The sequence below is a fragment of the Chiloscyllium plagiosum genome, unplaced genomic scaffold (genome assembly GCF_037043375.1).
Source record: "Chiloscyllium plagiosum isolate Xiang-an unplaced genomic scaffold, Cpla_swu_hap1 HiC_scaffold_4, whole genome shotgun sequence".
In the NCBI taxonomy this organism is placed as follows: Eukaryota; Metazoa; Chordata; class Chondrichthyes; order Orectolobiformes; family Hemiscylliidae; genus Chiloscyllium; species Chiloscyllium plagiosum.
In genome coordinates this window covers 121,900,282-121,924,629 of record NW_028270142.1, presented here as the reverse complement: position 1 = coordinate 121,924,629, position 24,348 = coordinate 121,900,282, and the positions used below count along the sequence as shown (strand labels likewise).

General features: G+C 38.7%; 1 protein-coding gene across 1 annotated transcript in view; it reads right to left on the bottom strand.

Annotated features, from left to right (window-relative positions):
- The window catches only part of col9a1c (collagen, type IX, alpha 1c), a 144,079-nt gene that overhangs the window by 71,284 nt on the left and 48,447 nt on the right, over positions 1-24,348 (bottom strand). The window contains exons 7-13 of the mRNA XM_087985856.1: positions 23,485-23,505; positions 21,026-21,187; positions 19,999-20,034; positions 15,524-15,595; positions 14,570-14,614; positions 5,592-5,627; positions 1,401-1,424 (exon numbers count right to left, since the gene is read on the bottom strand). Coding sequence (XP_087841982.1) covers positions 1,401-1,424; positions 5,592-5,627; positions 14,570-14,614; positions 15,524-15,595; positions 19,999-20,034; positions 21,026-21,187; positions 23,485-23,505 — 396 coding nt within the window. The remainder of the gene's footprint in view (positions 1-1,400; positions 1,425-5,591; positions 5,628-14,569; positions 14,615-15,523; positions 15,596-19,998; positions 20,035-21,025; positions 21,188-23,484; positions 23,506-24,348) is intronic.

The following is a 24,348-nucleotide window of genomic DNA, read 5'->3' as shown; positions in this document are numbered from 1 at the left end:
CCCTGAAACCTGATGGGCAGTGCCAGCTGCCAATAAAGTACCACAAGAGGCTGGGAGCAAAGAGGGACCAGGTGAATGAGCTCAGTGTATAGAGGGTACAGGAGAAGGTAGAAGAGGGGAGATTGTCAGAGGCAAAAGCAGAGGATGACTCTCAGTGGGCACACTCCCCTTCCTGATGTCAAGTTCCTCTTGATGCCAGACAGAGGGCCTGATAATAATGTACTTGCCAGGTCGATTGCATCGACCATGGCAGAATGAGACCCTTAAATAGGGAAGATTAGCCTTAAGTGCTTCAATTGGTCATGGGGTAAGAAAGTCTACCTGTCTTGAACTTAATTGGAGAAGAAACAGGAATGCTTATCTGGTATTGCCCCATCTAATTAAATGCACCTCATCTCAAAATGTGTCCCAGGGAAGGTATTAAATTCTACATAGTTTCCATACTCTTACATATTTCTGTCAGGAGATCACTAGGCCAAACAAGTGGAAATTAGATGTAATTAATTTACCGCCCATGTAGTTTGAAACTGCATTTGAAGGTAATAGCTACAAGTGACACTATCTCATAGAATACAATCCACTTCTTATCCTCAGAATGTTAACATCAAGATTAAATACAGCTTACCTGCTCACATAAACTGAATTTTTCGGTTTAAGCTGAAACCCAAACTACTATTGTACATATACAGATATTGTGCAGATAATTTTAACCAAACCAGGAAACAAGTGGCTTCAATTTGATCACCTATTTCATGAGCATAAAACTGGAAGAAATAGGAACTATAGAAAATTGCAAATTCCACCCAGTACGCACAGTCCTTCATGACTGATCTCCCATCCAAAACTCCACTTTCCCACTCAATCCATTATTTCCCTCAAAAGTCTTGAATTCAGAAAATGCATTGATATCAGTCTTAATTTGACATAATTATGGAGCATTCCCAGCACTCGGGGCTAAGAATTGTTAAAATGTGCACCTCACCTAAAGATAGAGGACAGTAAAATCATCCACAGTGTCAACCAACCTTCTAAATCAAGTTAAAATGGTCCTCCTATCATTTTGTTCACACAGTTCTTAAATACTAGTGAGAAGAGTTCAACTTCATTCATTGCTAGTCCACCCAGAACAAAAATAACCTGAACAAGAACAATTCTGGACCTTGGTTCTACAGGCATAAAGTATCTCGAGTCACTACCTATGTGGCCTACACAGCATTCTTCAATAATATCAGGAATGTTCTATAATCCCATTTTCCTGTCATCAAAGGAAAATATTAGTAGGTACAATACTGAAGCTTCATTTTCCCAATGTTGTTAGTTATTTGGGATCATTCCTTATTCTCTGCACAAACCATATCAAGAATTACAATTAATCCCACACAAAAGCCTTACTTCCTTACCGGAATTCCAATTTTTGCAGGTCCCTGTTGAAAATAGAAAGAAAAGGCTTTATTAAGAGTAGATACAATATGGAGCTGGAAAAGCACAGCAGGTCAGATAGCATCAGAGAAGCAGGAAAGTTAATGTTTTGGGTCAGGACCCTTCATCGGGACTTTTTTTTAAACAAATAATTTCAATTGGATTATCAGAAATAATTGAAATTGTATTGTATCAGGGATGCAGAGTGCTAAAATAATGTCATGTCAATTGACTTTTTCAGATGCAGCCAGATGATTATGTCCAGACAAGAAATTCAAACAATAAATTGAAGTGGTTTTTTTGGGTAAAACAACATTGTTAGCTCTTGTAACATATATCATAAAAATCAGGTTCCTGTTGAGACAGATGTCCTAAAGTTTATTAATAACATTAAAAATGTACATAATAATAGTTCAGACATAGTCTAGATGCTAGGTTTATTGATTGTTACTATATCTTATTACAAATGCATTAAACTGATTCTTTGGTAATTTATATCAGGATGTCACATGCCATGATGTTTTATAACTGTAAGGCAAGCAGATTCTGTTTCTCTGGTCTAGAAACGATGCAATAATACATCTCCCTTTTTGCACGTAAAGAATGAGAACTGTTTTCCAATAACATGCACAAGAATGTGTATAGATAGATTTCTTTTGTATGTCTGGAAAACACTTTGGTGAGCATCTAATACAACCAGATCTAGCTTCATACAGGTATAAGAACTTCCCTCTGTGGTGTGCTGTCTGTCATCACAAATTAATGTGTATCATTTGTCATAGATACCTGATCATTGTTTGGCGTGTTATCTTCAGTTTTTGAGCTGTCATTCTGTGTAAAAGGCAGTTGACCAAATGCAGTTGCACATCTTGCTTATTTCTTTGTCAGAATTGATCATTGCTCATTACAACAACATATGAACTAGGCCGTCCAATTACATAGCACCTTTTATGAACCTATGAGTTTGTATGAAAATCTCAAACTTTTATGCTTTGTTCTGGTACAAGTTTGGGGAGGTGTAGTGGTAATGTCACTTGAATAGTAATCAAGAATCTCAAACTACTGATCAAGGAACATGGGTTCAAATCCTAGCATGGCAGATGGGAAAAATTTGAATTCAATAAAGGAATGGAGCTGACTTAGCCAGTTATGCCATATTGGTAAACAAGTTAAATAAAGTTACAATGATTGTTTACATTCTCATTGATCAAGATTCTGTATCATTATTTCATAAGACACATAAGACCATAAGGCATAGGTACAGAAATTCGACCATTCAGCCTATCAAGTCGCCTCTTCTCTGCCATTTAATCATTTTCCTTCTTTCCAACAATATGTCATGCACACGTGATTGGGTGGTGAAATTCTGGATGGAAGAACCATATGGATCTCTCTTCCAATCATGAGAATGCATGTAAGTAATTTTTTTTGGAATAGAGCACAGATTGAGAATCACGATTCAAAAATCTTGGCAGGTCCTATTATACTTGACTATCATGATTTTTCAGTGTGAACAGTATTTTTTGTGAACTGTCTGACTGAGCATTTTGAGATAATGAGATGATATGGTGAACACACCATTTTCTATACATACTGTATATGCTCATGTATAGATCGCTCTCATATATAAATCAACCCCTTATTTTCAGCCAAAAAAGTCTGGTATTTTTCATATACCTTGTGTATATGTCAACCCTAGTTTTTCAGGGGTCTCTTCCTGACTATCCCATAATATTTGTGATACATGGTGAGAAGAGTTTTTTTGCTGTGAATATCAGTTTTTTGATGTGAAGTGTTTATTGTATATTATTAACAGTTTTATGCAGTCTTTTCTTAACAAAATACTATCCGTGTTTTTTTTTGCTTTTACTGCTCCTCTGTTTTTACTTCATGAATTGTGTATTGTACAAATACCCCCTGTAGATAGCCTGACCACCTTCTGGTATGCCTATTAACGTTTGATCAGCTGTGTAGACCTACATGCAATTTACGGTACTGGTAACTGGAATACAGTATGATAGTACTGTTTTACCGTAGCAAGCAGAGTGGAGACAGTTATTTTGTAGATAAATATTCAACAATGGCTATAATTCTTCTTCCTTTTGTTGTTTATTATTTTATATAGAGATCTGGCTCTTGTTTGCCCATTTTTTGACTCATGCCAAGCATGAATTTCATCCCTTCAAAAACAATACCTCGTGTATAAGTCGACTTCTTAATTTCAATTTAAGAAAACAGTCTTCAAAACTCGATCTTTACACACGTATATACCGTAGTTGAAAGGGTCACTACAGTATTGTAGACCAGGCAATTTATTGAGCCACACAGAACAAAATAATTATGGCAGTTAACACCCATTGCACTAGTGGAATCTTTGATGTGTAACATAAAGAGAAACCACTTGATGAAGTAGTGAGTCAACAAAATGCAACCATGTTGTTGAACATGGAAAATATCAGTGGCGATTTTGCACCAGGTGTCACAAACAATCTCACATGGAAGGCAAGGGTTCTCTTAGTTGCTGTGGTTGATGAATCGACTCGATGTTGAAGTCTGGAATCTTTCATGCTGCAACTGATTGGTTTGTTCCTTTGTAGATTGTAACAATATGTCAATTTGTACATTATACCAATAATCGAAGGTCCTGCTGTATTCACAGAGTAAAATGTTTCTGGTATCCATAAGGAGGAGCTAAATTCTATTTGGGGTACACCATTTGGATGGAGGTAATGTTTCAGCTTGTCTGATAGCATACATGCTGTGTATCATATTAACGACACATACTGTCTGCTTGGGTACTGTAGCTGTGATGTCGCAAATATCTCTTGAACCTCATTGAAATGTTTGCACACCATGGATGGAAGTTTTAAGACACTCTTAACATTGGTGCTTGATTGATTTTTCTTCACGTGCAACTGTGAAGCTTGTGTTGCACTTTCAGCTTTCCCTGGGCGATTAGATTTGTTGCACATTTTAGCATAATGTCATTTCGTAGAACATAGCTTAGATTTATCACAAAAAGATAGACAATCAATTGGTGAATGAGGCAAGCCACATCCCATACAGGAGTTAGATGTTTCACTGCATTAGATGATGGTTTGAATATTTGTTGGAAAGTCAAGCATCTGAAGATGTTGCAGCCCAGCTACAATTGTTTTGAACTTGTGTTCTTTATCTAGTAATCTATCAATAATATATTCTTTAGATTTTTCTACCTGTGCTTTGCTGAAGGACTGAATGGGTGCAGTTTAACAACAAGTTCCATAAGTATTTCAGTTAGGTTCACTTGGTGAAATTGCATTCTGTACTTTAGTGTCAATGTCTGCCAATGACTTAAATGATTCATTGGGCTACAGTTGACTTGATCTTCTAAATCTCCAGGAAATTATGGCAAGACCTCTTGTGGTCATCATTAGAACTTCTGGAGGAATTGATTCTTCTTGATCCTTCTTTTCCAGAACATTTAAGAGTTAGGACAATTGTCTTTATCAACTGTTTATTTACCCAGGGAATAAAGTTCTTGGTTAGTTAAACAGTTGAAACTCTAAGAAATTCTGTTTGACTTCAATCTTAATTATAGTATAAAAATTTACATTGTGGCATAATGCTTGCTTTTTTAATTTTTGTTGCTTCCTCTCACTTTTTCTGATGTTGCTGTTTAACAATTATAGACTTGTGTATGTAGATGGAGCTCATGCCATGAAAGTAGTCATATCGTACATGCCTTTTTCTTCTTTTTGTGCTGTTTTCTGGCAAGCAAGACAAGCCAGTAACATTCACACTACAAAATACCAGGCAATGGCAATCTCCAACAAGATAGAATCTAACCATCATCCCTTGAAATTTAACTGAATCCCGACTATCAACATTCTTGGGGTTAGCATTAACCATTAAACTGTACACTGGAAATCAATTCCTGCAGCAAAACCATCGCTTCATCACTTTAAGTTCAATAGATCATAAACATTGTCTGGGTAGCAACATCTTTAAAAGTAGTTTGACAGAATTAAAAATTACATAGTTTTTATTTGTGTTTTAGAATTAAGTACTAGTGCCAATTGCTGTTAATAAGCCTTCAGTTAAATCATCACACTTAGGCCCCCAGCTGCATAAAGGCAAAACAAATGCAAAAACTTTAAATCTGAAATATAATTACAAAGGTTAATACTTACTGGTGGACCTTCTGGACCAGGCATGCCGGGAGGGCCCTTAAAAGAAAACAGATTATTAGAAAATTATCATATTATACATGACTGATCTCACTTACAGAAATCATAGGTTTATCCAATAAAGCAAATCTTGCCTCTTATATTTCCTCTTGCTGAGATAGAACAAGCAACTCACTCTAATGTTACTGCCACTGTTATTCTTGAAAGAGCAACCTCATATGATTTATTTCTTCTTTCCTAGAAGTCTTTCACTGTGGCAATGTAATGTGGCAGGATCTCTGTATTTAAACTGTCTGTAGTCAAAAGTAAAAACTTCACCCAATCTTATCTCAAATTGTTCCAGGATTCCTGTTCTACACCAGTTTTGCTCCAAACTCTCATGAGTTTAGATTTCTCCACTTTCAATGTGCAATATATTTTAAAATCAGAGCAGCAGGATAGAGCTCCAGATACTTGTAAGCATATGCTATGGAGTGAAATGGTAAGGTGTGAAGACAGTGTTGCCAGGCAGGTAAAGTAAAGCAAGTAAATAACCATAGTCTCACTATATCATAAGGCTGCTCTCTCATTAGCCAGAGAGATGACTGGTGGTAACTTAACCTGAGGGTCACCACACCTCAGGTGAGGAGAGAGATTGAGAAGGAGAATCCTTCATAGAAACCTCAGCCAGTGGGAGAATTGAACACATACTGCATCACAGATCAGCCAATCAACCAGCTGAGCTAACTCAACATCTCTCAATAGAGATGAGCATGCAAAGACATGCGTTGGTGGGAGGGGTGAAAGTGAAGGCTGAGTGATGCGGAAGAGTATAGCAAGGGAAAGAAAGGAAATTGGAGAATGGCACTTTTGAGAGTTGTAGTAGAGAGTACACCTAAGGCTAACATCAGTGAAAGAACTATGGAAAGGTCTGCCTCAAATGTGGTGGAAGCAGAGTTCCTGAATATTTTTAAGACAGAAGTAAATAGATTCTTGATAAGCATAAGAGTGAAAAGTGAAGTTGGTGGGAATGTTAAGTAGTCAGGTCAGCCATGATCATATTGAATGGTGGAGCAGACCTGAGGAAACCAACTGGCTTATTCCTGCTTCTCATTCATATTTCTATAAATTTGTGGTAATCTAAGAGGGGGATATCTGAAACCTGCACTCGTGAGGAATGGGCAAGTGGAAATCTTGGGTGTGTGTTGTGAACTGGAAGAGCTCGGAAAGTAAGAACATAACTTGAAGGCTAAAATGGGGTGAAGAGAACAACAGAGATGCTGGAGGAAGTATTTTGGAGGCCATATGAGCAGAAAGTATGTTGGGGAGTCCCTATAAACTGAAGTGATGTTGAATAAGTTGAGAATCATAATTTCTACCTAATGCAAGGAAAGAGTGTTCAATAAAAATCAAAATGTCAAGGTTCTTAACGTTAAAAATTCAACATTTCCCAGGGACAATGTGACCCTCTCTTGACAAAAATAAGTATAAAGTTAAGGAGTCCAATCAAAGGTGAACCCACAATCAACTCCAGGCTATCAACAGAATGGACACTTGTTCTTGGTAAAGATTTTCCAGCAATTTGTTTTTGTTTCTGATTTCCAGCATCTGCAGTTCTTTCCATTTTTATTTATTTATTTAATTCTAAATGTCAGTCAGAGCCGAGCATAGCTTACTGGCATACTTCAGTGTTACACATGTTTTTAGTTGCAGCAGGATGTATTGCCTTATGCTGTCAATTAGCAGCTGTTGCTCATGGGAGCTTTTTGCTATAATCTTTACCAGTCACCTTGACAATGATTCATAATTTTCTTCTTAGAGGCAAAGATTGAATTTGAAGCTTTACAAACTATTGTAAAGGTCAATCTGTCAAACAATTTCCCTTGATATAGTACAATGAAGTAAAGAAGGGAGCGACATTAATTTTTGAATAAGTGAAAGGGGAACTCATTACATTGAAATAAATGTATCTTTTATAGGTTATTAATAAGTTCTCTTACTGACACTTTTTTCCAATTAAAATAAATCTCACTTTGATAACTTTGATCTCCTCTCAGTTTTCTAAAATGACATTACATGAGAAAAAGAAGAGTAGTCAACTACTCAATTTCCAAATTTTGGGCATTGCAGTCTTGTCATTGGAGTGTATGATACCAATTACTGGTTGAATTTAGCCGTGATTCTTATTTTCCCTCCTACTCCTTTCCTATTCTTAGCAATTCTGCTGTGAAGAGCATGTTTCATATGGGCAGGAATGGAGAATATCAGAGGGTGAATTATCTCAGGCTCTTCTCTCATAGCTCCCCTGATCAGTGAAGATCAATACTAGAAGAAGTTTTGAAGGAGGAATAAAACAGCCTAAAGAAAACATTAGAGATAATAAAAAGATCCTCACCACTTAAAGGCTTGCAAAACTGCTTTTAGAATGACATCCACTATTCCTCGAGAAAAAGTTTAACCCTTTCCTACATTAGTGCTATAAAGTTGCTGAAATCAGTGCTATTCTTGGCATTTCATGTTTTTTTTCTCAATGTGAGCACTTTGAGCATTCCTACATGGTCTTTGTCAGTTGGAAATTTGGCATTCAAGGGGAAGCTAGATAAGCACTTAAGGGAAGAAGCAATAGAATGCTATGTTAATGGGGTTAGATATAGAGGGATATAGGGAACTCGTATGGGATAAAGAGACCTGCAATGACATTTGGCTGAGTGGCCTCTTTACTTGTGCTATATTTACACTGCAATACTTTGCAACAAATCTATATATATTCTGTATACATGTGCCAGCTCACCTTCACACTAATGAGCCATATTGAGGAGAATTTCCTCTTCTGAGATTGTGCATGGTGAGCCTGAGAAATGAGAAATACTTCTCCTTGGGGTGAGTTGTGTTTGTGCACAGCTACAATTTTGAAATTCATTATATTTACATGTGCTGAGGAACTGCATGGCTAAAGGGCCAAATTTTACTGGCAAGAAGGTATGAAGTTCTTTCTCCCCGACCAAAGAATTCCATGCCCCAAATTCCAGCTGCCATTTTAAAATTGTGCCCAGATATTTCACCTGTGAACCCCAGGATGAATGATGGACCTTTCATTATGGCCTCCATCCACGCCTGGAGATAGCAGAGAAGAAGCAGGTCGGCCCTAAATTTCAGTGACTGATCCCTAGACATCTCCTGTCGCATATGCATGAGCACAGGGGAACATCTCATTCCCTTGGTACCAGAGGCCATCCCACCTGACATGGGTGGAGGTGGCTAAAGCATTCAGTACAAATAACTGCTTTGATTTCCATGTTGAGATTTCTCAAAGTTTAGTTTTCTCAGCACATTTGATAAAATAGAAATCTAAACATTAATGATGGCAGTTCTGGCATTTATAAGACATTTAACAAACTACAAATTCCCCTTTAATTAGCAACTTACCTGTGCCTAGTGAGAAGCTTGACAAAACCATAAACAATACAGTAGGATGCTCTCAATATTGTGAAAAGCCTTGCTGTACTAATTATCCAATTCTGCCCCAAAGCTAGCCGTAGTCCATGTTGCTCAGTCCCCAATAATATACCTGTTAAGCCCCTTCTTAGTCTTTTCTGCATCATTGAACATAGTCCCAGAATCTCAAGTCTCTCCAGAAAACCGAAGTTTCCCATTCCCGTTAAAACCCTCAAGAATCAGTGTTCTATGCTTTGTATGACTTTAATGTCCTTCTCAACACAGCAAACTTTGTGAGCATTGTAATCATTTTCAATGGAGTGGTCCAATGTGGTGTTTACAAATCAATGGCTGAGTCAGAAGTGTGCTACCTGGTGTGGTATTCTGCAAACAACCCGTTCATATCAATTCCAGTCTTACTCATGAGTGCTATTAGTGGACCTCAACTATAATGGTGTCACAATTGACCTTAGTTTTACAGGGCTAAGAGAAATGAAAAAAGACATGTTTATCACTCTTAACCATGATTCAATTACCTTCTATTGGAAAATCCATTGCATGAATATTATAGAATTATAGAGTCATACAACACAGAAACAGACCCTTCAGTCCTACAATCCCAAACTAACTGGCTCAACGTGCCTGCTCCTGGTCCATATCCCTCCAAACTTTTCCCATTCATGTTCTTATCCAAATATCTTTTTAAATGTTGTAATTGTACCCATATCCACTACTACCTCAGGAAGTTCATTCCACATGCAAACTACCCTCTGTGTACAAAACAATTTGTCCCTCATGTCTTCTTTAAATCTCTCTCCTCTGTCTTTAAAAACATGCCCCCGTGTCTTATTCAGCAATGATGTTATTCCTTCACCATTGGAGTTGATGCCTAAACTCAGACATGAAAAGCAAGAAGGTAGTGAAAGACTGTTGGATAATTTTGGAATCATACCCAGGCATGAGTGAGAATCTTCAGAAGTCTGGAGCTAGACTGAAAGGGTGGTTAAGACAAAGTTCCTCGTTGCAATTAAAAAAACAAATTGGATGTGTAACCTCCTGACCAAGAGCTAAAAATTGGGAATTGCTCATTTTCAGCCAGAAGTGACTCTTCCTATGCTGTAAACATTTCCTTCATTTCTATGGTTCTTTGATTCTATGCTTCTGTGCCTCGATATGTTTCGAAGCCCTTGTAAAATTTACTTGAGTAAATTTTCTGTGTCAGTTTTCCAGGCACATGCATAGTGTGCATTTCAAGAAATCACATACCTCCAGAGCAAGCTTTTCCACCCATTAAAATTTACCATCTGCTCTCTGTCTACACCTGGGGCACAGAGAATCTCCCACTGTCTTTAATATTTGAAGGATGTGAAGTGCCTTGAGATGTTCAGCCACATTAAAGCTGTTTTGTGAGTGTAAGTTATTGCTATGGTACTTCTAGGTCCAAATATCATTCCAGTTTCCGGGCTTTATTGAACATTAAAACTTTACAGGAACATATTTTTTGCTAACTTTAATTGATAACAGGCAAATATACATTTTGAAGGCTGGCGTGCAGTCTCAATTTGATATTAGTAGGCTGCTTCCCAAAACTGAGAGCTGAGAATTTTCCTGGGACTCCTGCAAATAAATTATTTGTGCCTCTCACAGCATGAGTTTAATAGTAGCCTGAAGATCATCGGCTTCCTCATTAAAAAAACTGCAGCTCAGCATCTGGTAAAAGAGCAAATGTGGCAACATGCTGCTGTAATTGTTAATTAGCTTAGCTTCTGGCCACTTTGAGCAAGATGAAAAAGGAGAATTTTCATTTGCTCCCCTGTTGAGATTATCAATGATACGTTAGGCTGTTACACCAAGGGAGTGATTCAGAATAACCACCTGGGCCTGAATAATGATACTTCTTTGCGTCTATCTTCTGACTAATTTTGTGACTGAAGGTGTGGTAAAGTGAGCACTATTCAAATATCAAGTACACAAACTTTTGATGAAGTCTCTTCTGTGCTGTACTTCAGGAAACAAGGTGAGTTGATGCTCTAGGAGCAAGTAAGGACTACAGATGCTGGAGATCAGAGTCGAGAGTGTGGTGCTGGAAAAGCATAGCAGGCCAGGCAGAATCCGAGGAACAGGAGAATCGACATTTCGGGCATAAGCCCTTCAACAGGCATGACTCATTCCTGAAGAAGGGCTTATGCCCGAAACGTCGATTCCCCTGCTCCTCGGATGCTGCCTGGCTTGCTGTGCTTTCCCAGCACCATACTCTCTGAGGTGATGTTCTAACACACAGAATTCCAAAGACAGCAAGAAAGAAATGGGATTCCAAGTCAGCAAAACTAGTTCTGACCTACACCAGAACATAAAGCATGGAACATCATTGATGAAACCTTGGAGGAAATGATGCTTGAAATTTCCTGACTAAAAAGCATGCTAATAAGCATCACAGTAATGGGAGAAGGAACAGATGTCGAGGCATCAGCATGGAATCCTAGATGTGTTTAGATACTGCAGCATCCAGGAGCAGTTCTTCAACTATTCCATTTAAACCTCTTTAGTTCCAATTTTTAAATCTGAATGATTTTATCCTTCAGATCGCTTGAAAGTAAAATTATTGTTAGCATTGATCAATTGTAGCAGCATTATTCGCTGCACCAGCACAATCTCTTCTATTTCAGCCCCACATGAGCAGAAAACTATGGGGAAGTGTGTGGGTCAGACTGCACTGTGCCTGAGGAAGAAATGTGGACTGTGAGCTGATGAAACAAAAATAAGCCCACCCCATGGCAACTGCATGATGTGAGCAAACCCATCACTTGCAGCAGCACTAGATGTCTATGGCTATGACAGCGGGAAGGTGCCCGAACAGGACTATAGCTGCCCCTAGAAGGTACATCTCAAAGGGTCAAAAGAGGATCTTAGCACATGGGAATGGAAGTCCCGGGAAGATCTGTGTAAGATGGTGGTGTGGAAGGTAGGGGTGGAATGACATCTTGATGGGGTGATCCACAATACACACTCCCGAAAGAGATAAGCCTCCGCCACTTCCTTCCTTCCCGACTTTATTCATGTAGAACTTTAAAAACAGCCTGCACATTCCTGCCTGACCACCCATGCCAGCCAGATTTTGGCCTGGGCAGGATATAGTTGGGGTCAATTTTATTGAGATCAATTGATCCTTTATTTATTTCATTTTGTGAATGGGCTGCTCTCTATATTATGGCACCAGTGCAGGATGAGTTGAAAGGTGGTGATGAAGCCTTTTTTACATGCCCTCTCACTGAAGAAGTGGCCAGGTGGGACATGTAATACCCAGTCCCATATCCTATTTTTACCCAATTACCCTAATTGAAGGTGGTGGTCCGATTTACTTCTGCAGCTCCAGCACTGAATGGTGAGGAGATTATGGCACCTCTAAAAGCGCAAATGTAAGTTTAACTTTCACACTTCTCCCAGAGTAAAGTCAGAGTTTGGCCTCATTGACACCATCTAGCAATGGTATTTGGAGAGCAATTGGACACATGGCGCCTTGACTGAAGTCTAACTCTTCTCCTTAGCTCATAGTGCTGCTAACTCCAACTACTTCCCTGGATGAACTCTGCACAGAATGATATTTTATCACATGCTCTTAAAGAGTAACACTTCGCATCAAATATCAAGTTGAAGTTCAGATGGCTGTGAATTAAATCAACAACAGATTGTGTCAGTGGAAATTCCAGATTTTCTAATCCTCATCAGTATAACATTTAATGTACATTATGGCGAGGCACTTATTTGAAAAATATGTTGCAATTCAGATTTCCATTTCACAGATTTTCATCTGTATCTCTCCTTGAGGCAATTCTCACTGCCATTCCTTGACACAAGAAGCACAATATTCTATGTCATTCTGTTAATCTACTTTTCATGAAATATCTTGGAATGAAGGCAGAAATAATTACGGCAAGTACGCTACCAAGCAATATCCCTCAATAACTTCCCACATCTACCACCGCTCCCCATTCAGTCTCTCATTCAAATTTGTCAATTAACATGATTGTAATTTTTTTTACAAAACAATGCAGGCTGCAAATGTCACCACAATGTGGCACAAGAGTATGTGAAGAGACAACTTATGTCATGCCTAAGTAGCCAGTCTCACAGAAAGAGCTCCTGGAAGTTCTGAGGAAATCGTTTCAGCCATAAACTGCTTCCCAGGACTTGAAGAGCCAAAGATAATCGCTTTGCTGTTTCTACTGGGAGTTAAAAAATTCCCAGAAAGTACATTACAGCACAAAGGATTCCTCGTTGTTATTTGAATATTTTAGATGGAATGTGTGATGCTAACTTCTAAGTGTTCCAAAAGGAGTAAAGTTTGGAGTTCCCATTGCTCCCATTGGTGGTGTCTTCATATCACTCCTCCTTCACTGTGCTCTTCCCTGTGTTAGCCCCGACTTCACCACCTGATACTGGGTGCAGGCCTGTGGCCCATGTGCTGATGCTTCTATGGATTAAAGCAAGTTTTGTCCCAGCCCATCTCTATGCGTATGGGAAGGCCATATTATGTTCTGATAATCACATCATTTTTATCATTTTTCTTACTTGAAGTAAGAGCGTGTAATCAGAATTATTAGGACTACTTGTAGAGATCATATCTTCTTATTTTTCCCTTTTTTTCATTTTAGAGTGAAATGGCAAAAGGACTATTTTAAAAAGCAAGGATTGCTTATTGTAAAGCAAGTGACCAACACTCATTGTAAGTAATGTTTATACTGCTGTTTGTTCAGGCAGTGGGAGGTCCAATAACAGATGAGCTGGAGCCAAGGAATGTGAATTTATAAAGATTCAGCCAACAACAAGTGGCTAATTGGTCTGGGGAATTGCGGCCAGCTTTGATGACAAATGCCAACTATATGCAATTAGTACACACGTAGCTAAATGCTTTGTTTTGATTTGGTGAGGAGCCACTGGACCTCCAGAATGGAAGGAGCTGTTCTTTCTTGAGCCTGAAGAAGGCCAATTTATTTCCCTCAACAGCTACTGTGGCTTTTAATCAATAAGTCAGAGAGTTTGTAATTGTGAACCAGTCACACTTTGCTTCCTGAAAGCATGTGAAAATTCCTAGAAAAGGAATGTCAAATAGCAGCGAGTCCTGTGAAGAATCTTAGTGAATCCTGTGCATGAGGATTGTCGAATATATTCCCAGTCTTTCCCTCCACTCTTGACAACAATATTTACTGATGAGCCCAATTGATATTCCAGGCCCCTTTTCAGTCCCTTTCAACTCCATCGTAATTGGAAGAGATTCTCCAACTGCTGGCAGGCTAAGGTGAAGCCTTGTTGATGATTAAGTTGTCCCAGTCACCATGTTTCTCACTGGCTCATATAATGAGAGCAAACCTGTTATGGACCCTACCCCTATATCTTTGAAAGTAAACATCTCCTTGTTGATTCCACAAAGCAGCCAAGTACACATTCTGCAGTCAACATTCAAAGAATACCATGAAGTGAAAATTACTTTCCCTTTGAATTTTATGGAGGAGCAAAAATAAAAGCATCTTTCAAAAATGCAGACCTTGTTTTTTTTTAAAATCACTTACCACGCGACCTTCAGGACCCATTGGTCCAATTGGTCCTGGTCTTCCCTAATGGAAAAAAAAAACAGCAATGACAAATTATTAATTATTAGTATTAAATTCCCTGAAACAACAAATGAAATGAAGGTAAATGTTCAAGATCTATTACACATGACTACAGAAAGACTGGATTGCAAAGCTAATCTTAGTAAAGAGGGCACAGAGACAGATGGGCAGGCATAATGTTTTTGGAAAGAGTAGTTAAAAGGTTGCAATGAGTTTTAGTTTGAATATAGTGAAAGGTGCATGGCAGAAGATAGGCAATCTTTGCAGAAGAGTGTTTGCAATAGAGTCTTTGCTGCCCAAAAAGAACAAGACAACAGTTTTAATCACTATTGATCGAGATATTTTTGTGAAAACAAAGAAAAACGTATTTGAGAAAGACAGACAAATGTATATCCTTTCATGGGACTTGGATGTTATCAACAAGGCTAATATTTCATGCCAATCTCTAATTTGCCACTGAACTAAATGGCTTACAAGGCATTTTCAAGGACAATTAAATATCAACCGCATTGCTGTCAATCCAGAGTCACCTGTAGAGTTCCCAGAGTTGAGAATACTATTGTAAAGATTGCACTTGAGCTTTTCAGGAGATCAGTGCTATTAAGAGGAAAGAAGTCATTTTTAGGTTACAAAGAAACCAAGCATTTCTTAACAATGCAGGAAAAAAAAGAAACTTGTACACCAATTGTACACCATGAACATCAGAGGACATTGTGAGGTCAAGGATATCAAATGGTAAAGGAAGTTGCCTCATGCAGTTATCAAAGGAAAGAAATGATGTGCTGCTTGTCTTGTTAAGTTTCATGAAGAAACTGTGAGAAAGAATCAATAAACTCATTCTCCCGGTACAAAAGAATTTCCTTTGTAAGAATACCAACAATAAAATTTCCATGAAAATCACATAGTACTTACATTTATTCCAGGAAGGCCTGGCTTTCCTGGTTGTCCTGTGAATCCGACATCACCCCGCTCTCCTTTCTGACCCTGAATTGGACCAGATCGAGATGTTACCTAAGTCGGCTGTTGGTACTTATTGAATATCCCCATGAACATGTGCAGCCAATGTATCTCACTGGTAACATTACCGTTAGTGTTCTATATGACCTATGGATTTTAGGTGATGGTTTTGCAAACAAGGGAATAGAATGAACATTTCAACTTAAGAAACAAAATGAAGACTAGAGGGCTGAGTGGGAGCAGTAAATCATTGATTTGTTTTATAGATGTTATACACCTGAAGTATTGACTGATTCTTTTTTATCTCCACAGATCTGCCGAGTATTTCTAACATTTCTGCTTGTATTTCTGATTTCTGGCATCAGCAATTTTTGCTTGTATTTTACGGAAGCATCAACCAAAATGGAATTATCTATAATGTGTGAATGGTATTTTGTCTGTATGTATTCCTTTTATCCTGATCCTTTCTGTAGCTGTCATGTTTACTATAGGGTGAGCAAGGCCACAGAGAATTTATTGGCATAAAAATCAAACAAGATAGGTTTTTTTTAATGTACTACTGTCTAAAATGTCTTGATCATTCTATGAATAATTAAGAGAAAGACAAGAAGTCAATCCAAAACTGGATGCCTAACTGATCGCTCTGCATTTCTTTTTATTTACTCACTTGTTTGGACATCTTCTTTGTCTAATAAAGAGCTGACCTCATGTGGGGCACTTGCACATTGAAGAAATCAGAAGTTCTACATCATGTATGGCAGATGGAGTTTAATTCGGATGAATATGAGGTGCTGCATTTTGGGAAAGCAAATCTTAGCAGGACTTATACACTTAATGGTAAGGTCCTAGAGAGTGTTGCTGAACAAAGAGACATTGGAGTACAGGTTCATAGCTCCTTGAAAAGTGGAGTTGCAGGTAGATAGGATAGCGAAGAAGGCGTTTGGTATGCTTTCCTTTATTGGTCAGATTATTGAGTACAGGAGTTGGGAGGTCATGTTGTGGCTATACAGGACATTGGTTAGGCCACTGTTGGAATATTGTATGCAATTCTGGTCTCCTTCCTATCGGAAAGATGTTGTGAAACTTGAAGAGGTTCAGAAAAGATTTACAAGGATGTTGGCAGGGTTGGAGGATTTGAGCTCTAGGGAGTGGTTGCATAGGTCAGGGCTGTTTTCCCTGGAATGTTGGAGGCTGAGGGGTGACCTTATCGAGGTTTACAAAATTATGAAGGGCATGGATAGGGTAAATAGGCAAAGTCTTTTCCCTGGGGTCGGGGAGTCCAGAACTAGAGGGTATAGGTTTAGGGTGAGAGGGGAAAGATATAAAAGAGACCTAAGGGGCAACTTTTGCACACAGAGAGTGGTACGTGTATGGAATGAGCAGCCACAGGAAGTGGTGTAGGCTGGTACAATTGCAACATTTAAAAGGCATTTGGATGGGTATATGAATAGGAAGGGTTTGGAGGGATATGGGCTGGGTGCTGGGAGGTGGGACTAGATTGAGTTGGGGTATCTGGTCGGCATGGACGGGTTGGACCGAAGGGTCTGTTTCCATGCTGTACATCTCTATGACTCTATCTATTTTAGTGATTTTAGATGAGACACCTGCAAAGTGCAGCAGCCTTGGGATGAACACATGACCTCTGGTTCTCAAAGCTCTCCACTACTGATGTTTGCCAGGCCTCAAGTCTGGGTCTGCAGCAACACTCAAAACACACACAAGCAATATCATGCCTTCCAAAGATCACCAAATGCCTAGGAAAGTCCAATTACAGGAACAACAATTGGACAAAAGTTGTCCTTTCCTCCTCCCCTACTTAGAATGGATGGAATTGATGAAGGCTTCCTGATGAAGGGCTTTTGCCTGAAACGTAGACTTTCCTGCTCCTCGGTTGCTACCTGACCTGTTGTGCTTTTCCAGCACTACACTCTCGACTCTAATCTCTAGCATCTGCAGTCCTCACTTTCACCTAGCAGAATTGGTGAGGAGCCATCCCGCCAGTCACAGGCTGGTTCCCCCTTGTGCTTGCAGAAAAGAGGTTCATAGTGATCAAGGCTGTCATGCTGGGATGAGGATGTAAGGCCATGAATTGATTGGAGCAGCAAGACCCAAACGGTGCTGGGGGAGCAGATTTGGGTGGAAGGTTAGGGAAGCAAAACTATGGAGAGGTTATGGGAGCAGGTCAGGGTTTTGGAAGAAACATGAAAAGGAGAGGGAAGAGCTGCAAGAGTTGGGCTGGGGTGGGAGAAAAGGGGCTACATTGGAGATTGGGGATTTGCAAACAAGGACAAGAGATGCTATCGGGAGAGGAAGTTGAAAAGCTGAATGATGGACTGCAAAGAGGATGATAGAAACTTTTATAAAGTTCTTCCCAGGACATGGGTATGACTAGCTTGGCCAGCATTTATTGACCATCCCTAATTGCCCTTGAAAAGGTGGTGGTAAGTTGTATCCTTGTAAGTAGATCAACTATGCTGTTTGGAAGAGAATTCCAGGATTTTGACCCAGTGACACTGAAGCAACAGCAGTATATTTCCAAAAAGGATGTGGCATGATTTGAGGGGGAGCTTGCAAGTGGTGACATTCTGATGTAACTGCTGCCCTTGTTCCCCTAGATAGAAGTCATTGGTTTAGAAACTGCTGTCTGAGGAGCTTTTGTGAATTTCTGCAGTACATCTCGTTGATGGCATATACTGTGTCTTAGAGCACGGTGGTGGAAAGAGTGAATGTTTATGGATGTTGTGCCAAGCAATAGGCTGCTTTGTCCTGGATGGTGTCAAGCTTCTTAATGGTTGTTGGAGCTGCACTCACCAAGACAAAGAGGAAGTGCAATCTTTAACTTATCAACGAAGAAATACTCAGCTAACTGGGGAAAACTTGAACTACGATCTTAATGAATTTCTTCTGAATGAATGTGCATTAAATAGTAGTTGATATTAATGTAGTGAACACTATATCAATTGAATTATTTAGTATTAGTTTTATTTCATTATGTTTTACATTTAGGTATTATAACTTTTTAAAGTGTCTTGTATATGAGGAAGTTTTAAAATTCTCCTTCTCTGTGACTTCAAATACTGGCTCATGTCAACACAAATACGCAATGTCCATCCATCACCGAAGAAAGGAATTAATGAGATTAATAACCCAAGCAAGCCAAAAATTAATCCCAAGAAAATCATAATGACAGCTCAAAAAATACCTGGTCTGCAGAGATTGATTGATATGTTCAGTCAGTGGCTCAGTTGACAATTACAGTGTCTCACAGCCCATGAATAGGGGCTGGCTGATATTAGTGAACACTACATCAAATGAATCATTGAGTATCAGTTTTTTTCTATTAGATTAGATTCCCTACAGTATGGAACAGGCCCTTTGGCCCAACAAGTCCACACCGATCCTCCGAAGAGTAACCCACCCAGACCCATTTCCCTCTGACTAATGCACCTAACACTATGGGCAATTTAACATGGCCAATTCACCTGACCTGCACATGTTTAGATTGTGGGAGGAAACCGGAGCACCCAGAGGAAACCCACGCAGAGAGTGTGCAAACTCCACACAGACAGTTGCCCGAGGCCGGAATTGAATCTGTGTGGCAGCAGTGCTAACCACTGAGCCACCATGCCATTTTATTTCATTATGATTTATATTTAGGTAAAGGATCTTGTATACTAGGAATTTTTAAAATGCTTATTCTCTATGACTCCATATATGGATTTCAAACTTCATTGGTTTTACAGGTCAGGCCATTCAGGCTGAGGTGAATGGGGTGAGATCAAGGGTTGCCAGATCATGAGAAAATACAAGTGCATGAAGCCAATATATCAAATTGACATACTGATGCTATAATGTAGTATCTAGCCAAATAATCAGTAAGTTATTTTATTTATCGAACAAAAAATAAAAATCCATGGCAATTTCAAAACAGTTGAATTTTCAGATATTATTGGTTTTCAGATGACTAGGTTTGAGATATTGTCCCCATTGTGAAACTGACAGGGTGGGTGAAAATAACAAGATAGATCACAATCTCTTTTTTTCTAACAACCTCTCTGCTCCTCCAGAGATAGAAAATTAGGGCAAGGAGTTCTATGAGTTCAACTTTCTTACTGGATCATTCACGGACCAAAATGGAATGAGGAGTGAATGCATGTTAAATTCGCCTGTAAAAAAGTTGAAATTGTATTGATCATGTGACATATAAAAGGACAAAATATTCAAAATGCTTGCTGAAATTATTTGGCATGTTTTAGAGGATTTAAGCCAGTCAAGAAAGTATTCCTGCATCAATAGTTTCTCATGAGATAATGCATCTTCACTATGATCAGGTTTTGCAGTATTAATCCATCTTTCATTAATTACATGATCATTCTTGATTTAAAACTTCACACAGTCGAGTAACCTCTTTAAAAAAAAAAAGCACTTACAGGAAGGCCTGGTTTACCAGGAGGACCTGCTACACCCTGTAGGAATAAAATTAAACAAGATCAATTTTACACTGATGGAAATACATTTCTTTCACATTTTAATTATTTTCAGGAATTAATTTTGTGTCCAAATGAAGAATATTAGCCATGTAGAATACTTTCCCAAAATCAATCACCCAGTGCAAACACCAAATATTCTTCAATCAGTCAAGTGTAAGGATGTGAGCAACTTGACATGGAATGTGTTCATTTCAGAAACTGATTTGAAGGTAGCTGCCTCTGTAATGCAACTAAGTCAATACTCCACTGAAATTTGCTTCCCTATTCCGAACACATTGTGACAGTGGCACATTAGACCTCCTTACAGTCTCCCACTCAATTTTCTTCAGGCCTCAAAACTTGTATTTTTGTGTTTTTAAAAACCAAGTTTGATATCATAAAGTTGGCATTTACTGATTTACCTGTCCTTCTCTCTTATGAATCATTGTTTTTCATATTATGCTGATGTGCTTTGATCTTTTGTCTTGGTTTTCCAATCAAAGGAAATTACAGTTAATCAATGTGAGGGAAATGGTGTTACCAGACCTAAACTGGTTCAATGGTCCACTTTCTTTCATGTTCACAGATGCTCATGGTAGATAATCATTGACTAATTCATGCAACGGGAATTATAAGGTGCATTCTCAATGCAAATATTGACATTGTTTCCGGGCTTTGTATCCAGCTTGGATTGGAGATTTGATCAAATTCTTTTACAGTAGGTATTGTGGAACCTGCAGTTAAAGGGCCAGATCTATAGTAAAGCCAGGTGATTGACTATATCATACTGTCTTGTTATCAGAGAAAATGAGTGTTATCCATTGTACTGAGCGCTGAAAAACAGACAAATAATATGAACTGTTATCCAGGTAGGAAATTTGCAAAGTGCTTCTGTTTGATCTCAAATCAGATTCCATGGTCCAAACTGCAGCTCCAGAAAGCAGTTCAAAATGTTTCTAAGTTTTTGCAATTATTAAGCTGGACTTACATCAAGTCCAGTTTTTCCATCCCGCCCAGGTGGGCCTGCAACCCCTGGAGATCCTGAAGATCCTGGTACTCCTGGTGGACCCGGTAATCCTGGTGGACCTGGTAATCCTGGCAGATTTGCCTTTCCAAAGTCAGGTCTTGGACCCCTGAATACAAAATCAGGCTAAATGAAAGAAAAAAATTGTAATTATTAAACATCCTATGTTTTTAGAAGTGAGGGCATCTTAAAAATCTACCAATGCAAATATGCCATAATTCCATAGAAAGCCCTACAGTTACCAGTCTACATATAGGAAATGGTGAACACTGAACCTGAAGAAATGTTAAAATGTCCTGACTCCAATTAGGTTTGCATCCATTCCATTTGAGTCTTTAAATTTGCCTGAAGAATTTCTTCCTCAACGCTTTAAGGGCATATGAACCTCACAGTGTTTCACTCAGAAGAATTCATTAAGGCAAGCAATTTCAACATGACTCTTGAGCAGACTTCTTCTGATGGTCAAGATAACAAAAATAGAAAGTAGGATAAATGCACAGTTTTTAAGGACTAAATTATACCAGTTTGTTGCTCATTGCTCAATGTGATATTGTTTAACAATTTTCCGGCTGAAACAAGCTAAGTGCCATGTTACATTTTTTCCAACCAACTATTGATCAAAATTTTCTTCAATCTCTACTATGTATGATGTGGGAGTATTAAAGGAGGCATGAACGTTTAAAGTTCCTTTAAACAGAGCAATTTTGATTTTCCCAATACCTTCAGGACAGCAAGGGAGAAGATTTCAGGAATAGGAACAACCTCCAGGTTTTAATCAGTATGCTAATAAAATGTTTCATTCAAGAATTAAGGGAAATTGTAATCTTTGGTTTGATTGACTTCTCAAAATCGGTGATGGGGTTCAACAAAACATTTACCCCTCACACATTGTGCACGGTAATTTCATACAATGAAGAATACACGTTAATTGTGCAGGCATTTGACATATTTCTTCAAGCAGATCAACCATTTCATTACAAATCTTTCACTGACTTTACAGATCAGCATGCAACTAATTAGTGAGATAGTACCTCATCTTTTTGGGGTCTTTTGGGCATCAGCATTTCAAATTGTATCACTAACTACAAAGTTCCCACAGAGTTAGGGAACATTTTGTCTTGTGTTGTATTTCTGTATGTGTCCATAAATCTGAATGATTGTGTAGGCCTCGCTGCATTCACAGGCAATACCTATGGCGTATTTTATTTTGCTGCATATAAGGTTTCATATCATCCGCATCTAACTGCAGTTGTCTGTGTGATTTCCTACCTGGATAACAGTTCATATTATTTGTCTGTGAATTATATTTTGCATCACAGTGTATTTCTTAAATATCTAGATGCGTGCATGTCTCTGAGTGTCTCTGTTTAAAAGGGCAATTTTAAATCCCATAAATTAGGGTTAGGGTCAAGTAAAATGACAAAATTTTAAAAATCTCAAACTGCCCCCAAACAAACCTCATTTCGAGTTTAATGGAGGTAGGAAAGAGTATGGGACCAACTAACTTCCAGGATATTTCTTAAGTCTCTATCTTTGAATTCCCTTCCCTTTACTGAATCTTAATGCTTTCACTAATTGATAACTTTTCATTCTGCGGCATGGCAACTAGCTATCCTCACATCTCGAGGAAAAAACATATATTGTTTTAGATTACCTGCAGTGTGGAAACAGGCTCTTCAGCCCAACAAGTCCACATCGACCCTTCGAAGAGAAAACCACCCCCCTATATTTACCCCTGACTAATCCACCTAACACTACGGGCAAGTTATCTTGGCCAATTCACCTAACCTGCACATCTTTGGACTATGGGAGGAAACCGGAACACCCAGGGGAAACCCACGCAGACACAGGGAGAATGTGCAAACTCCACACAGACAGTTGTCCGAGGTGGGAATTGAACCCGGTCTCTGGTGCTGTGAGGCAGCAGTGCTCACCACTGAGCCACCGAGCCGCCGCTAAAGTGTCAAAACTCATGGATTCCTTCCTGTATCATGAAGAATTCTAAATATGACAGATTAAGGTAAAATAACAGGAGCATAATTACTTTCTTCTCAGAATAAAGCTAATATTGCTTCAAAGCAGAAAAGGAACAACAAAACGTGAAGTTTACTTTCCTTCCATTGGACATTGGTTAATGTGTTTCATGTAAAAGTACAAGATATGATATCTTTCTGCAACTGGTATCTGTTTTTCTTAACTAGGATGAATTTTCAGAGAGATGGATAAAAGAGATACCGTCTCCTCAGTCTAAGCTATTTGAAATGTAATGACGGTTCTACAGCACATGCAAGAAACTAAATGAACTAGTGCTAAGGGGATTGTACCAAATAATTTGCATGCATTCTATTCTATGGATGCATGCAAAAATCATGATGCAACAAGAAAAGCTCACTGAGTCACACATTATCAATTAGAATTAATACCTCGGAATTAGGGATAATTCTCTAAGGGGAAAGAAAATGGGAAAAATGTTAGTACATTCTTAACAGTGTGAAACGTGTTTACTTCTTGAGATAAAAATGAAACAAGTTTAAGTATAGTCCTGAAGTCAGGAACAATCAGCCATTTTGTGTTGATTCTCCTATTAGAAGGCTACTTCATTGCCTCCATCCCTACTGTCTCTAATTTATCCTATTACAAAGTTTTAAAAGTAAAATTCAATACATCACCTCTACAGACAGCCTTCATTTCTGGAGATCTATTTCAGACAACACAGATGTCTTACGTGTCTTCCTTTTTTAAAATTCATTTATTGGATATAGGCAACACTAACTAAGCCAGCATTTATTGTCCATCTATAGCTACCAGGGGGCAGTTAAGAGTCAACCAGACCGCTGTGGGTCTGGGGTCAAATGTAGACCAGATCAGGTAATGATGGCAGATTTTCTTCCCCATCAAGATATAATTGAAACAGATGGGTTTTTACAGCAATCAACAGTGGTTACATGATTGCCACTAGACCAGTACCCTTTGCCCAGGTTTATTTTATTGAATTCAAATGTCAACATGTTCTATGGTGAGGTTTTAACCCATAGCATTAGTCTGAGTTTTAGGATTGCTCGTCCAGTGACAACACTAGTACATTGCTGTCTGCCTCATAAGGAAATTCAAGCTTTTGGAAAGAAAGACGGCTAGTTGAAGGTTGAAGGAATAAGAATGGTTTGGTCACATTAAAACACAAGCAAGCCTCTGCTTTGAGAATCTGATTGTTTATCTATTTATTAGGGTGTTGGAGGTGGGTGTGGTGCAATTGACATTTCAGGATCATCCCTAGTCATATTGACATT